Source organism: Bubalus kerabau, chromosome X, assembly GCF_029407905.1.
Source record: "Bubalus kerabau isolate K-KA32 ecotype Philippines breed swamp buffalo chromosome X, PCC_UOA_SB_1v2, whole genome shotgun sequence".
Classification (NCBI taxonomy): Eukaryota; Metazoa; Chordata; class Mammalia; order Artiodactyla; family Bovidae; genus Bubalus; species Bubalus kerabau.
Genome location: NC_073647.1, coordinates 62,124,507 through 62,139,118, shown reverse-complemented (window position 1 = coordinate 62,139,118; position 14,612 = coordinate 62,124,507). Strand labels below are relative to the sequence as shown.

Sequence of the window (14,612 nt, the reverse complement as noted above, 5' to 3'; positions counted from 1 at the left end):
CAGATTCTTTACCGTCTGAGCCACAAGGAGCAGATAAATATTCATCTACACCTTGGAAATGGTTGCACTTTCATTTCTATTAATGGGCCCTCTAGACAGGAAACGACAATCCACTCCAGTATTCTTGCCTGGAGCATCCCATGGACAGAGGAGCCTGGCAGGCTACAGTCCATGGAAGCACAAAGAGTCAGACATGACTGAGAAACTAACACTCTCACTTTCAAACCACTTTGAAATAGTTTTTTAATGGATCACGAGGCACGAACATTTATCCATCTTTATATCCATCCTCCTAACCGTATTTCAATTGGTTAAACTATTATTAAAAGGTAAGATTTATAGTGTAACCGTGGGGCTTCCCCTGTGGCTCAGCTGGTAAAGGCCCCACCTGCCAACGCAGGAAACCTAAGAGACTTGGGTTTGACCCCTGGGTCAGGAAGATCCCGTGGAGGAGGACATGGAAACCCACTCCAGTATTTTTGCCTGGATAATCCAATGGACAGAAGAACCTGGTAGCTTACAGTCCGTAGGGTGGCAAAGAGTCGGACAATACTGAAGCAATTTATCACACAGATATCATTATGTTTCCTTTTAGCAGTGAGTGAATCTTTAAAAAAAAGGTTTTTTTGAAGTACCTTTAGACCTAAAAAAAGTTTGCCAAAAACAGTATAGAAAAACTTCATCCAGATTTCCCTAATGTTAACATCTTACATAGGCATATAAAAATTATGAAAATTGAAAATTAATATCGATGCAGTACTATTAACTAATTTACATACTTTATTTGAATTCTGTCATTTATCCCGGTAATCTCCTTTTTCTGTCCCAGCATCCCATTCCGGATACCACATTTGGCCATCATTTCTCGTTAGTCTCCTCCACGCTGAGAATTCCTCAAGCTTTCTGGGTCTTTCCCAACGGTGACGGTTTTGGAGATACTGCTCAGGTATTTTATACAATGTCTGTCAGTTTGGGTTTGTCTGGTGTTTTCTTAGGATTAGATGAAAGTTACACATTTTTGGCAATAATACCTGTTTTATTGCCTCTCCTTCATTCTAATGGTGACGGAGTGATTTCTACCACAGGGATCTGGGGGTGGCTGCTGAACATACACACCTGACACTGGACAGGTGCTACCCACAGCAGCTTCTCAGTAATGTTCACTCACTGCCTGAGGGAAGAGGATACTACTGGCTAGGTCGAGCCTCAGGGGAGTCATGCTCTGGAAGAGAATGCACAAGCAGGGCCGTGGGAGGTTATCTGTGGTAACAAGAGATGGTGGTGACCCTTGGTTCTCAAGGAAGGATGTGATTAGCTTGTTTGAATACTTCTGTGGACTGGTGGGGAACCAAAACCTGACAGGGGCAAGCAGACACTGTGGCTGGTTCCTATGATAAGGCTGCTTTTGGGCTAGGGGAATGCTTGCTCGGAGCCAAAAAGAGGGATAGGATTCTTCTCAGGCTTTTATTCACTGCTTTTAAAATTCATCTGTTGGTTTGGCCTACAACAAATATGACTAAAAGGTGACTTTGTATTTCCTTATTCCTACCATATTTGTTCATTGGAAATCTGTAGAGCTGTCTTTTCTCCCTCATATTTTTATAAATTTTCTTTCTTTTTTTTTTTAATTTTATTTTATTTTTAAACTTTACCTAACTGTATTAGTTTTGCCAAATATAAAATTTTATAGAATGCATTTCTAATCATCAAATCAAATAAGTAATCAAATTCTTTATGTCAATATTGAGATGTGAATAACTTCGTTATATTGTGACTTATAATCAAATTATATCATTATTTAGTTTCTTGCATTTTTCCAGCTTTGGTGATTAGGAACTCCTTGTGGGGTTTGTGTTCTTTGAGCATGACGTGGTTCTTTCCTGTGTACTTCCTTGCCGGCATTATAAGGTATTCCTGTTCATCTTGTGCTTTTCTTTCCCCACCATGACCCTGAAATCAGAACACTTCTGCCAAAACCCATGTTTCCTTTCCTTGGAAAATGACATTTAATAACTGATATCTCCCTGCATGTTCATTGCTACTGGGGTTTCCTTGCAGCTAGGTCTTCCTTTTCCATCGGTAAATGAAGGAAATATGTCGTCTGTATATACTTATGCTCCCAGATACATTGGAATTTCTCTAGATATTTCTGTAGATAGTGAAAGCCAGGAGCTCACACTGGTCCTTCTTTTTTTAATTAATTAATTAATTTTAATTGGAGGATAATGAGTTTACAATATTGTGATGGTTTATGCGATACAGCAACAATCCACTCTAGTCTGATTTGTAACTTCTTTGTCTCACCTGGCTCTCCTTATCTTCAGTATTTACTTATTTGTTCACACCTGATTGATTATACATGATGTGGTTACAGAAATGCTACCAAATGGTTAGATAGTATGACCGACCTAATGGACATGAATTTGAGCAAACTCTAGGAGATAGTGAAGGATGGGGAGACCTGGTGTGCTACAGAGACCGGGATCGCAAAAAGTCGGGTACAACTTAATGACTGAGCACAAAACACGCACCTGTTAGAAGCAGATCTGATGACTTGTGTGTGTGTCCACTTCTTTATATCTTAAGCCTCCAAGGATGCAATCAAAGTACTGTTTCCCCAAGTTGCTTAGCTTAGCTGTTTTCTTCCTCACTCCTTCTCTTGTGGTTAAGACATTTATTTGTAATATATTTAGGTTAATTTGTTGGTGTTTCGAATTTGAGTTTGCCCTCTCCCCCCATATCCTAGTTCATTTTAATTTTTCACTTAATCCTGGGGTATGTGAAACACTACTGTGATTCAGACTCAGGGCTGCACAAACACACATACTGTAGGCGTATGATTCTTTCCCCATGTCTTCCACCCGCTTCGCATTCCCCATTTCTTTTCCACAATCCCCCTGTAGATAACCAATCTGGTTATCTGGTTGAACCTTTCCTGGATTTACTCTACACAAATGAATAGATACATACGGGTTTTCTTATGTTCCATTGTCTATTAAATGATAGATGGCATTTTCTAAAGCTCCTTTGCACTTTTCCTTTTTCAGTAAACAGCATTTCATCAAAAAAAAAAAAAAACTCCTTATTCTGTACTCCTTCATTCTTCTTTATAGCTAGCTACATTAGATTACACTGGCTTCGATAGGGGCATTTCCGGAGAAGGCAATGGCAACCCACTCCAGTACTCTTGTCTGGCAAATCCCATGGACCGAGGAGCCTGGTGGGCTGCGGTCCATGGGGTCGCTAGGAGTCGGACACGACTGAGCGACTTCACTTTCACTTTTCCCTTTCATGCCTTGTAGAAGGAAATGGCAACCCACTCCAGTGTTGTTGCCTGGAGAATGCCAGGGACGGGGGACCCTGGTGGGCTGCCGTCTTTGGGGTCGCACAGAGTTGGACACGACTGAAGCGACTTAGCAGCAGCAGCAGCAGCATAGGGGCGTTTCAGTTGTTTTCAACATTTCGTAATGATTAATACAAACAATGCTGCAGTGAATAACCCAGTGTACACGTATTTTTGTGTTGGTGGTAATGTCTCTTCAAGTTTCATTTCCAGCAATAGGATTGTTGGCCCAAATGTTAAATGCATCTGTAGTTATGTTGTGTTATGGCTGAGCCACTTTCACTTTCACTTCAGTTCAGTTCAGTCGCTCAGTCGTGTCCAACTCTTTGCGACCCCATGAATCGCACCACGCCAGGCCTCCCTGTCCGTCACCGACTCCCGGAGTTCACTGAGACTCACGTCCATCGAGTCAGAGATGCCATCCAGCCGTCTCATCCTCTGTCGTCCGCTTCTCCTCCTGCCCCCAATCCCTCCCAGCATCAGAGTCTTTTCCAATGAGTCAGCTCTTCGCAACTTGCCGTACGTTAAAAAAATCTTTTTAGTCACATAGAATGTTCTTTTCTTTAATCACCTCTGGAAATTTCAGTCACAGTTAGAAAGCCTTTCCCAACGCTGATAGTGAAGAGAAATTCTGCCATATTTTCTTCAAGATTTTGTTATGGCTTCATTTTTTTGTTTAGAGTCCTAAACCCATTTACAGTTTATTTTTGTGGATGGTATGTCATGGATCTGCACTGATTTTTTTTTAATGTCTCAATTGTTCCAGCCTCATTTGTTGAATGTTCATCTTTGCCTCAGTGATTTTACATGCCTTTGGCTCATACACTAAAATCCCCAGCTATAATTGGTGTTATTCTGAGTTTTTTATTCTATGCCACTGGCCTATTAGTCTATTCCTGTACTGGTACCCAAGTGGTATACATTTAGAGCTTTATAGTGTGCTTTTATGTCTGATATGATTACTGTTCACTCATGCTGCTGCTGCTGCTAAGTCGCTTCAGTCGTGTCCGACTCCGTGCGACCCCATGGACTGCAGCCTACCAGGCTTCTCCGTCCATGGGATTCTCCAGGCAAGAACACTGGAGAGGGTTGCCATTTCCTTCTCCAATGCATGAAAGTGGAAAGTGAAAGTGAAGTTGCTCAGTCGTGTCTGACTCTTAGCGACCCCATGGACTGCAGCCTACCAGGCTCCTCCATCCACGGGATTTTCCGGGCAACAGTACTGGAGTGCGGTGCCATTGCCTTCTCCCTATTCACTCATAGGTTTTCCTTTTTTACTTGTATCCTGGCTATTCTTGCATGTTTTTTAAAAATAATGAACTAAATCATCCATTGGTCTAAGTCCATAAAAACGTTCGCCGATATTTTTGAGATTATATTCAACGTATACGTAACTTTAGAGGGAATCAATATCTTTTTAGTGCTGAGTTATTCTGTCTAAGGTCTTTGAAAATCTTCCTACTTATTCAAGTTTCCTTCTATGTTGTTCGAGAGTGTTTACAAATTATCTTTGTATAGATGCTCTCATTAAGTTTATTTCTATACACTTAGTCTTTGTTATTGCCATTGTATATGGGATTTTCTCTCCTAACATGTCCTCCAGCTGTGTGTGTGTGTGTGTGTGTGCGTGCGCGTGTGTGTATGCAAAACAAAGACTAATAATATTTGTATGTAACTTTATATCCTACTACCTTGCTGAATTCTCTTTGTTTTAGCTAATTTGTCATGGTTTCTATAAGAGTCTTCAGGTGTGCGATGATATCACCTGGACATAGAGGTGGCTTTACATCTTCTTATCCATTCTTAAAACTCTTATTGGTTTCTCTAGTCAACTGACTAGTGCTTGCTGTTGAACACTGAACAGGAGTGATATAGTGGGCATACTTTTGTTATTCCTGACCTTATTGGAAAACCTCTGGTACTCCCCCACTAAATAAAGTATTTGCACGAGGAGCTACTTATATAGCTTTTATCATGTTAATAATGCATCCCTGATTCCTGTTTCTTCAGTTTTCTCTTTTTTAACATGAATGCCTATTGAAGTTTCCCAAAGATTGGTTTGGCATCTATGATGATAGTCCTAAGATTATTGTTCAGTTGCTATGTCGTGTCTGACTCTTTGCAACCCAGGCTCCTCTGTCCTCCTCTATCTCCCAGAGTTTGCTCAGATTCATGTGTATTGAGTCAGTGATGCTGTCTAACCATCTCATTCTCTGCTGCTCCCTACTCCTTTTGACTTCAATCTTCCCCAACATCGGGGTCTTTGTCTTTAAATATGTTACCGTGGTGAAGGATATGAATGAAATTCCTAATATAGAGCCAGCCTTGTATTAATGGAATAAGTCCCACTTTATCACAGTATCAGATCAGATCAGATCAGATCAGTCGCTGAGTCGTGTCCGACTCTTTGCGACCCCATGAATCGCAGCACGCCAGGCCTCCCTGTCCGTCACCAACTCCCGGAGTTCACCGAGACTCACGTCCATCGAGTCAGTGATGCCATCCAGCCGTCTCATCCTCTGTCGTCCCCTTCTCCTCCTGCCCCCAATCCCTCCCAGCATCAGAGTCTTTTCCAACGAGTCAACTCTTCACATGAGGTGGCCAAAGTACTGGAGTTTCAGCTTTAGCATCATTCCTTCCAAAGAAATCCCAGGGCTGATCTCCTTCAGAATGGACGGGTGGGATCTCCTTGCAGTCCAAGGGACTCTCAAGAGTCTTCTCCAACACCACAGTTCAAAAGCATCAAGTCTTCGGCGCTCAGCCTTCTTCACAGTCCAACTCTCACATCCATACATGACCACAGGAAAAGCCATAGCCTTGACTAGACGAACCTTTGTTGGCAAAGTAATGTCTCTGTACTACTTTCTAAATGTATTGTTGGATGTTTGCTAATATTCTGTTTAGAGTTTTGGTATCTATGTTTATGTGTTAGTATCCTACTGGCTTCCGAAAAGAAATTAGGGACATTTCCTTGCTTTCAAATGTTCTTAAACAAGTCACAAAGCTTTGGTACTATTTGATCGTTGATGGTTTACTAGAATTCACCAATAAATACATCTGAGCAAGGTGCTTCTTGGGTGTAATTCTTGTAATAACTTTATTCATTTCTTCTGTGAAGATTGACTCATGTAAACTTTCTAACACTAGATTTAAACTTTCGAAGCAAAGGAGAAAAGAAAAGATATAAGCATCTGAATGCAGAGTTCCAAAGAATAGCAAGAAGAGATAAGAAAGCCTTCCTCAGTGATCAATGCAAAGAAATAGAGGAAAACAGCAGAATGGGAAAGACTGGAGATCTCTTCAAGAAAATTAGAGATACTAAGGGAACATCTCATGCAAAGACGGGCTCGATAAAGGACAGAAATGGTATGGACCTAACAGAAGCAGAAGGTACTAAGAAGAGATGGCAAGAATACACAGAAGAACTGTACAAAAAAGATCTTCACGACCAAGATAATCACGACGGTGTGATCACTCACCTAGAGCCAGATATCCTGGCATGTGAAATCAAGTGGGCCTTAGAAAGCATCACTAGGAAGAAAGCTAGTGGACGTGATGGAATTGCAGTTGAGCTATTTCAAATCCTGAAAGATGATGCTGTGAAAGCGCTGCACTCAATATGCCAGCAAATTTGGAAAACGCAGCAGTGGCCACAGGACTGGAAAAGGTCAGTTTTCATTCCAGTCCCAAAGAAAGGCAACTCCAAAGAATGTTCAAACTACTGCATGATTGCACTCATCTCACACGCTAGTGAAGTAATGGTCAAAATTCTCCAAGCCAGGCTTCAGCACTACGTGAACCGTGAACTTCCAGGTGTTCAAGCTGGTTTTAGCAAAGGCAGAGGAACCCCAGAGACCAAATTGCCAACATCTGCTGGATCATGGAAAAAGCAAGAGAGTTCCAGAAAAGCATCTATTTCTGCTTTATTGACTATGCCAAAGCCTTTGACTGTGTGGATCACAATAAACTGTGGAAAATTCTTCAAGACATGGGAATACCAGACCACCTGACCTGCCTCTTGAGAAACCTGTATGCAGGTCAGAGAGCAACAGTTAGAACTGGACATGCAACAACAGACTGGTTCCAAATAGGAAAAGGAGTACGTCAAGGCTGCCTATTGTCACTGTGCTTGTTCAACTTATATGCAGAGTACATCTTGAGAAACGCTGGGCTGGAGGAAGCACAAGCTGGAATCAAGATTACCGGGAGAAATATCAATAACCTCAGATATGCAGATGACACCACCCTTATGGCAGAAAGTGAAAAAGAACTAAAGAGCCTCTTGATGAAAGTGAAAGAGGAGAGTGAAAATGTTGGCTTAAAGCTCAACATTCAGAAAACGAAGATCATGGCATCTGGTCTCATCCATGGCAAATAGATGGAGAAACAGTGGAAATAGCAGCTGACGTTATTTTTCTGGGCTCCAAAACCACTGCAGACGGTGACTGCAGCCATGAAATTAAAAGACGCTTACTCCTTGGAAGGAAAGTTATGACCAACCTAGACAGCATATTGAAAAGCAGAGACATTAGTTCGTCAACAACGGTCCGTGTAGTCAAGGCTATGGTTTTTCCAGTGGTCAGGTATGGATGTGAGATTTGGACTATACAGAAAGCTAAGCACTGAAGAATTGATGCTTTTGAACTGTGGTGTTGGAGAAAACTCTTGAGAGTCCCTTGGACTTCAAGGAGATCCAACCAGCCCATCCTAAAGGAGATCAGTCCTGGGTGTTCACTGGAACGACTGATGCTGAAGCCGAAACGCCAGTACTTTGGCCACCTCATGCGAAGAGTTGACTCGCTGGAAAAGACCCTGATGCTGGGAGGGATTGGGGGCAGGAGGAGAAGGGGGCGACAGAGGATGAGACGGCTGGATGGCATCACTGACTCGATGGACGTGAGTCTCGGTGAACTCCGGGAGTTGGTGACGGACAGGGAGGCCTGGCGTGCTGCGATTCATGGGGTCGCAAAGAGTCGGACACGACTGAGCGACTGACCTGAACTGAATGTTGCCCTCTGAGATTCCAAAACTCCCCATCGACATCCCTGTGAGAGTGTTTCCTACTATGTGGAAAATTCTTCTTCTCAACTCCCTCACCAGGGACAGGTCTCCATCCCTAAATCTTTTGTCTGTGTTTTCATCTTTTGTATGTTGTCCTGCCTCCTCTTGAAGTGTTTGGGGTGCCTTTCTGGGTGCCTTATGTCCTCCACCCATGTTCAGAAGTTGTTTTGTGGGAGTTGCTCAACATTCAAATGATCTTTTGTTGAATTTTTGGAGGAGAGGCTGGTTTCCCCATCCTATTCCTCTGCCATCTCGGGACCACCCTACTCTGTAGTCTCATGCAATCTCATTAGCCTTAGACTGAGTCTGATGTATTAAATCTTCTATTGTTAGTGTTTTCTCTTATTACTGTTATTTTATCTACATATCCTTCCCTTTTTAGTTTTGAAGGTGTTTGCAGTACTCCTGGTGCATAAATACTCCTAACGATTATATCTTCATTTTGAGTTTTTGCTTTTATCATTAAGACATATTCTTCCTCATGTTTAATGCATTGTTATAACTCATCCTGAACCACCTATTTCCTTAACGCTTTACTCTCTAGTCTATGCGTTTTTTTCCTCCAATATCATTTAACACTCCCCTATTGCATCATGATAAAAAGGTTGTTCTATTTTCTTATACTCTTCTCCCTTCTCTCATTTTACTTGCACATTTTCTGTTTTTTCACAACATAAAACTTCTGTACATTAGTCTTCTCCCCTTTCCTCCATGTTGATTTTAGTATTACATGTAAAATACTCACTTTTAGATAGTTTGGTGAAGTTTTCCTTCTCATCACCTGTTGGAACACAATCTCAGTTCCTCTTTTAGAAGATTACTTGGCAAATATTCTGTAAAGAGACGTGTAGGGAATATTGTAAGTTTCTGGATCACAGTGCTCCTGTCACTCTACTCACCTTTGCAACTGTAGTGCCAAAGCATTCAGAGACAATACATAAATGATATATCATGGCTTTGTTCCAATAAAACTTTATATATAAAATCAAGCAGTGGGCTTGATTTGGGTTAGTGGGCCAGTCTGAACACTGACCCTTACTCTAGTAGCTTCCTTAGTTGAATATAAAATCTTTATGTCAACCTTTCATTTTGTTTGTTTGTTTTGGAGATTGGGGGAGAAGTCTTGAGTACTCTGATTTGTGGTTTTCTTATGTATTGCAAGATCCTTAATTTTCCCTTCTGTTTGTTTTTCCCATCATTACCCAAGTGCCAACAGAGGCTTCTCCCTTCTTCATTGCCTTATTCTTCCCTAAAAGCTGTATCTTTCAAAAACTGCACTTTTAAGTCATCTGTGTCCCTTAAAAAACTCCTATTAGGAATTCCTCCCCTGTAGTCCATGCTCTCATATTCTAGGACACCTTTTCAGTAATTTTAGATTTATTCTGTGCTTAGTCATTCTGCTGTAGTTTTAGATCTGCTTTAAGCCCTTTCCCATCTTCCTTTCTCTCTGTCTCTTGTAAGATTTCTATGTCTGTCTTTTTTCTTGCCACAAAGCCTAGTCATGGGAGTATGAAAAATCATGCTGAGATTTCATGATTTTTGTTTTATTCACAATTATTTTGAATTTTTGGCATTCTCCATTTTAAAGGAATTGTGAGGCTTTTATGTTGATGCACATTTTCCTTCTTATTGGTTTGTGTCTTTTTGTGAAGAAATAATTTGAGGAAGGTCAAGATTGGCTTCTGCTAACTTACCTATGACTTATAATGGCATTTTATCTTATGTAAATGTGTGTATGTGTGCATGTATATAATTAAATACTCACACAAGTCTATTTTCATTCTATTCCCAGAGGAGAGGTCACTTGAGTTGGCCATATAATTTGCCCATATACTTATTCAATAAGCATTTTATCCATAGCTATCCCTGGAAACAAACAAGAGACTATAGATTTTTTCTCAGAACTTCTAAATATTCTCCACTCTGACGCAGGTTTGTGAAGATGGACCAAAAGATCACAGACACACTCTTCGAGCTCGCTGCAAAGAGTCTGCTGAGTAGTGAGCCTGCAGTGATGCATGCTCTGGAGAAAATCCCAGGAGGTCTCTTTGTTCCATTGTTCAGCACTGCCTTCTTGGGTGGGCATAAGAAGATCCTAAAGGCAATGGTGAGGGTCTGGCCTTTTCACTGTCTCCATCTTGGGTCACTGAGGGCACAGGAGTCATACTATGACATCTTGGAAGCCATGATTGATGGTCTGCCGATCCCCCCAGCCCAGAACGCTTCCTCTAGGTAAGTCTGTGACCAGAAGATTTATAGGGAGTCAACAGGAGGGTATGCTGTAGCCTGGGGCAGGGGAGTATCTAACCTTCTCCCAACACTAGCCAATGAATTCAGCAGTTGGGGTCACCTTCAGGATTTCATTGTCTTATAGAGTTGATTAAAGAACAGAGGTGAATGAGGGTACTATGAATGAATTTGACTGTGATTACATAGAAGTGGGATATGGGCATTGAGACAGGGCAAGACCAGAGGTGAAGGAAGTGTGGGGAAAGGATGAAAGATGCTCAATTTGTGTGGAAAGAACTTCTTGGTGAATGGTGATGAAGTGAAAACCAGGATTCAGGTGTTCTGTCCGTTTCCCACCATTGATCTTGCTGGGTTATGTTCCAATCAACCACATTTCATGTCTTCTTTCCTTACAGGGGCCACAAACTGAGGATCCTAGATTTAAGGCACAACTCAAACTGTAAGATAACATGTTCTCACGTCAGGATCACATTCCCTTTCTGTTTACAGTCATGCAAATACTCTCGGCATGCTCTCCGTAACTTAGAAAACACTCAGCATCGTGCCAGGTGCCTTGGGATTGGTGATTCTGGGTCTGAGGTTGAGTCAGCTCAGGAAACCATTGAATTACTAGTGAATATTTCCCTCAATAATACCTTGAGAGCTCAGCGGTTTCTCACTTTCCTCTGTAATAAAGTTGAGCAGAGTTCTGGGTTCTTGCACCTCTGCTGCAGAGATTTGCGAATCAGTAGAATGTCTGCCAACAGACATATCCTTCAGATTCTGGATATGGAGTGCATTAATCATCTGGAAATGGATCAGGCTTATATGAATGAGATCATCACCTTTTTTGCTGGAATGACCCACCTGCACAGCCTTAGTTTGTCTAACATCCCCTTTAGGTCTTGTAAGGGAAGGAATTTCAGGTTTTTTCTCATCCTGCTTGGGCAGCTGGAAAACCTCCAGGAGCTCAGGTTGTCTTTCTTCTACCTCAGAGATCAACTGCACAAACTGCTCAGGTGAGGGGATTGGGAGAAATCTGGGTTCCCTGAAGACCTCATTGTTAAGACAGAAGGGACCATTCTTGCATCTTCCTATGCTCCTAGTAACCTATTTTTCCTTTCACCTCAGCATAGGCATTGCTGGGAGTTTGAACCTAGCTGGGGGAGAATGGGGTACCTTATGGTGAGGGGCAGATGAGGTTAGTGAAGGAAGCTGTGCTTATTCATTCATTCAGTGACCACAGGCAGACAGAACATGTTTGTACATAGATTTCTGAAAAAGACTCAGTCCTTCTGCGCCTGGACTTGATAGCTCTCTAGAGAGGAAGGGGAGGCACTCAGAGAGAAACTTTAAGTTGTAGTTCTAATGCACACGCCCGTGGATGGGTCACAAGAGTTAACACTGCCAGATAATTTTGCTCCTGTATTTTCCCGAAGGCTTAGACCCTTGAATGGAGAGCTTGTCATCTGGAAAGTAAAGGAAACCCTCAGTTGGCTGCTTTCCTGGACCCATCCTCACCAAATAAGTGAACCAGATCCAATCCTTATTATTTTATATATACTGAGTGCATGTGATTTTTTTCACTTAATCCTTCTCGTAACTCTGTATAATAATTACTGGTGTGCACATTTTCAAGGTTAAAACCCTCTTCCTCAGAGTGGTAAAGTAACTTTCTCAGTGTCCAAAATTTATAATCTCTGATCCTAAAGTCCACATTGATAACCACCTATTGGAAACTAGTATATAGCAGTTTATTGTAGAGGAATATGTTCCTGTAATTTGGGGGTCTTTGCTGTCATTCTTCTGAAATAAACTTACTTTTTCTCTCTTTAGAGTCCTGCCGCCTCATATGGATACATTGTGTCTCCCTTTCTGTGGCCTTTCTATCAGAGATGTCTCTTTCCTGTCCCAGAGCTCTCAGGCCACCCAGCTCAGGGTATTGAATCTCAATGACAATAATTTCTTTTCAGAAGCTTATGAGCCCTTCCAGGTTCTGCTGGAAAAGGTTTCAGGCACCATGCAACGTCTGGAGATAAATAATTGTATGATGACTGATTCTACTCTCTTGGCCATCATCCCAACCCTGAATCAATGTGTCCACCTCCGTGTTTTTAACTTTGCCTTCAACCCCATTTCGATGCCTGTGCTCAAGAGCCTTCTGCAGCACTTGACATCCTTGCCGAGGCTGAGGCGTGTGATTTATCCTGTTCCTGTCCATTGTTTCCAGGAGCAGAATTTTTATCACAGCTTGAACCGACAGAAACTTGCCGAAGTTCAGGCCCAGGTCAAGGCGATGCTGCACATGTTACACCAGGATCACGTGCAATGGTTCACTTATTCTGATTGATTTCCACTATATAAGAAGTGTTTCACCACTGATGCATGGCTGTTAAGTGTTCATTGTTTTGCCTGAAGCCCAAGTTTGTAGAGATACATATACAAAGTTCTACTGTTCCAGAAAACTGGGGTTTAGGAATGTTGGATATGTAACTGACCTCTATAAAAGAGAAACTTTAAAAAGGAAATAGAGGAATTTGAAAGGTCCTCTGGATCTCTTGTTCACTGCCCTCTACATCTTCTCATTACTAAGCAAGTTATGGCTATGTGATATAAGCTGACCGGGGCATAATATATCATATCATTTCCTTCTCCACACTGATTGGTCCATTTATCAATCTATGGGCACTTGACACAATTCAGATCTGTTGAAACTCTTCCTAGAGGTGGTAGTTGTTGAGTAATTTTGCCCTCTAGGTACCTGCAAATTTCCTCTGTTTCTGATTCGCTCAGGTTGTTTATCAGGGAACATATGCAGGTAAAAAGAAACAGACTATGCCCACTACCTAGTGGTATCTTCATCAGCATGTTACTGCCTGATTTCTCAGGTCTCAGAACCCTGGCTTTGTTATTGGCTATTTCACACACATTCACTAAGTATCTGTTATGATTTAGGTACTTACCCATATGCTAAAAAAAAAATAAAGTCCCTGATCTCACAAAAGTGTAGATACTCCTATTGTTTACTAGTTTGTCTGTTTTCTCTAGAGCACTTAAGAACTTATTTATCCCCACCTTTTTTTTTACATTTTCCCTTACATGATTGGCTCAAGTGATATTGGCCTGTTTTGTCCTGTTGGATAGCTGCTCAGTCCTCACATCATGGCTTGAATGTTACCTCATCAGATAGGTTTTCTGTTGTCTCTTATTTCCCCATTTAAGTAGATTTATTCTGATGTTTCTTTGTCTTAATGTACCATGTACAGTTCCTTCATGGTGCACATTGTTCCATATGTATGCATTCTGTCTGCTCTTCCACTAGAGTTGCACTGTTCAGTATGGTGTACACTAACCATATGTGAATATTGAGGTCTAGAAATTTGGCTATTCTCAAATGTGATGTACCCTAAGTGTTAAATGCACACTGTGTATCCAAGAGTTAATAAGAAACAAAGGATGTAGAATAACTGATTGATCATTTATGTATACTGTTTACATGTTGAAATGATAACATACTGCATTTCAAAAACAGTAAAGATAAGAGAATGTAAATTCTTTATATTGTTATATGTTAAGATGATAGCATTGTATTTCAAAGAATTAGTAAGAAAAATGTTAAAATAGTTACCTGCTCATATGATTACAAGTCAGTGTGATAAAACAAGGCATTTCAACACTGACTGAGAGAAAATACCGTTAATTAATAGATTGTTCCTAGTGTTTATATGTTGAAAGGGTAACACAGAAAATATCAACAATTTGGTAACAAAAAAAGAATAGAAAAATAATTAGTAGTTTGTGTATAGTGTTTCCTTGTTTAAATGAAAACAGATTGCATTTTAAAGACTTAGTAAGAAAGAAAAATGTAATAGTAATTAAGGATGTGTTCATTGTTTCCACATTGAAGTAATAAAACAATTTTTAAAACTCAGTAAAAAAATTTAGTTATTTTTCCTACGTGTTGAAATGATAAACCATT

The 14,612-nt window shown here is 41.0% G+C and overlaps 1 protein-coding gene across 8 annotated transcripts in view; it reads left to right on the top strand.

Moving 5' to 3' along the window:
* The window catches only part of LOC129640386 (melanoma antigen preferentially expressed in tumors-like), a 50,886-nt gene that overhangs the window by 20,892 nt on the left and 15,382 nt on the right, over nucleotides 1-14,612 (top strand). For 2 of the 8 annotated variants that reach the window (XM_055565674.1, XM_055565673.1), the window contains 4 exons: nucleotides 830-946; nucleotides 10,337-10,636; nucleotides 11,050-11,652; nucleotides 12,470-14,573. In XM_055565674.1, the coding sequence (XP_055421649.1) occupies nucleotides 10,347-10,636; nucleotides 11,050-11,652; nucleotides 12,470-12,983 (1,407 nt within the window). In that variant the 5' untranslated portion in view covers nucleotides 830-946; nucleotides 10,337-10,346 and the 3' untranslated portion in view covers nucleotides 12,984-14,573. Of the gene's footprint in view, nucleotides 1-829; nucleotides 947-10,336; nucleotides 10,637-11,049; nucleotides 11,653-12,469; nucleotides 14,574-14,612 lie in introns of those variants that run through there. The other 6 variants (XR_008708772.1, XM_055565677.1, XM_055565676.1 and 3 more) reach the window with 6 other exon arrangements.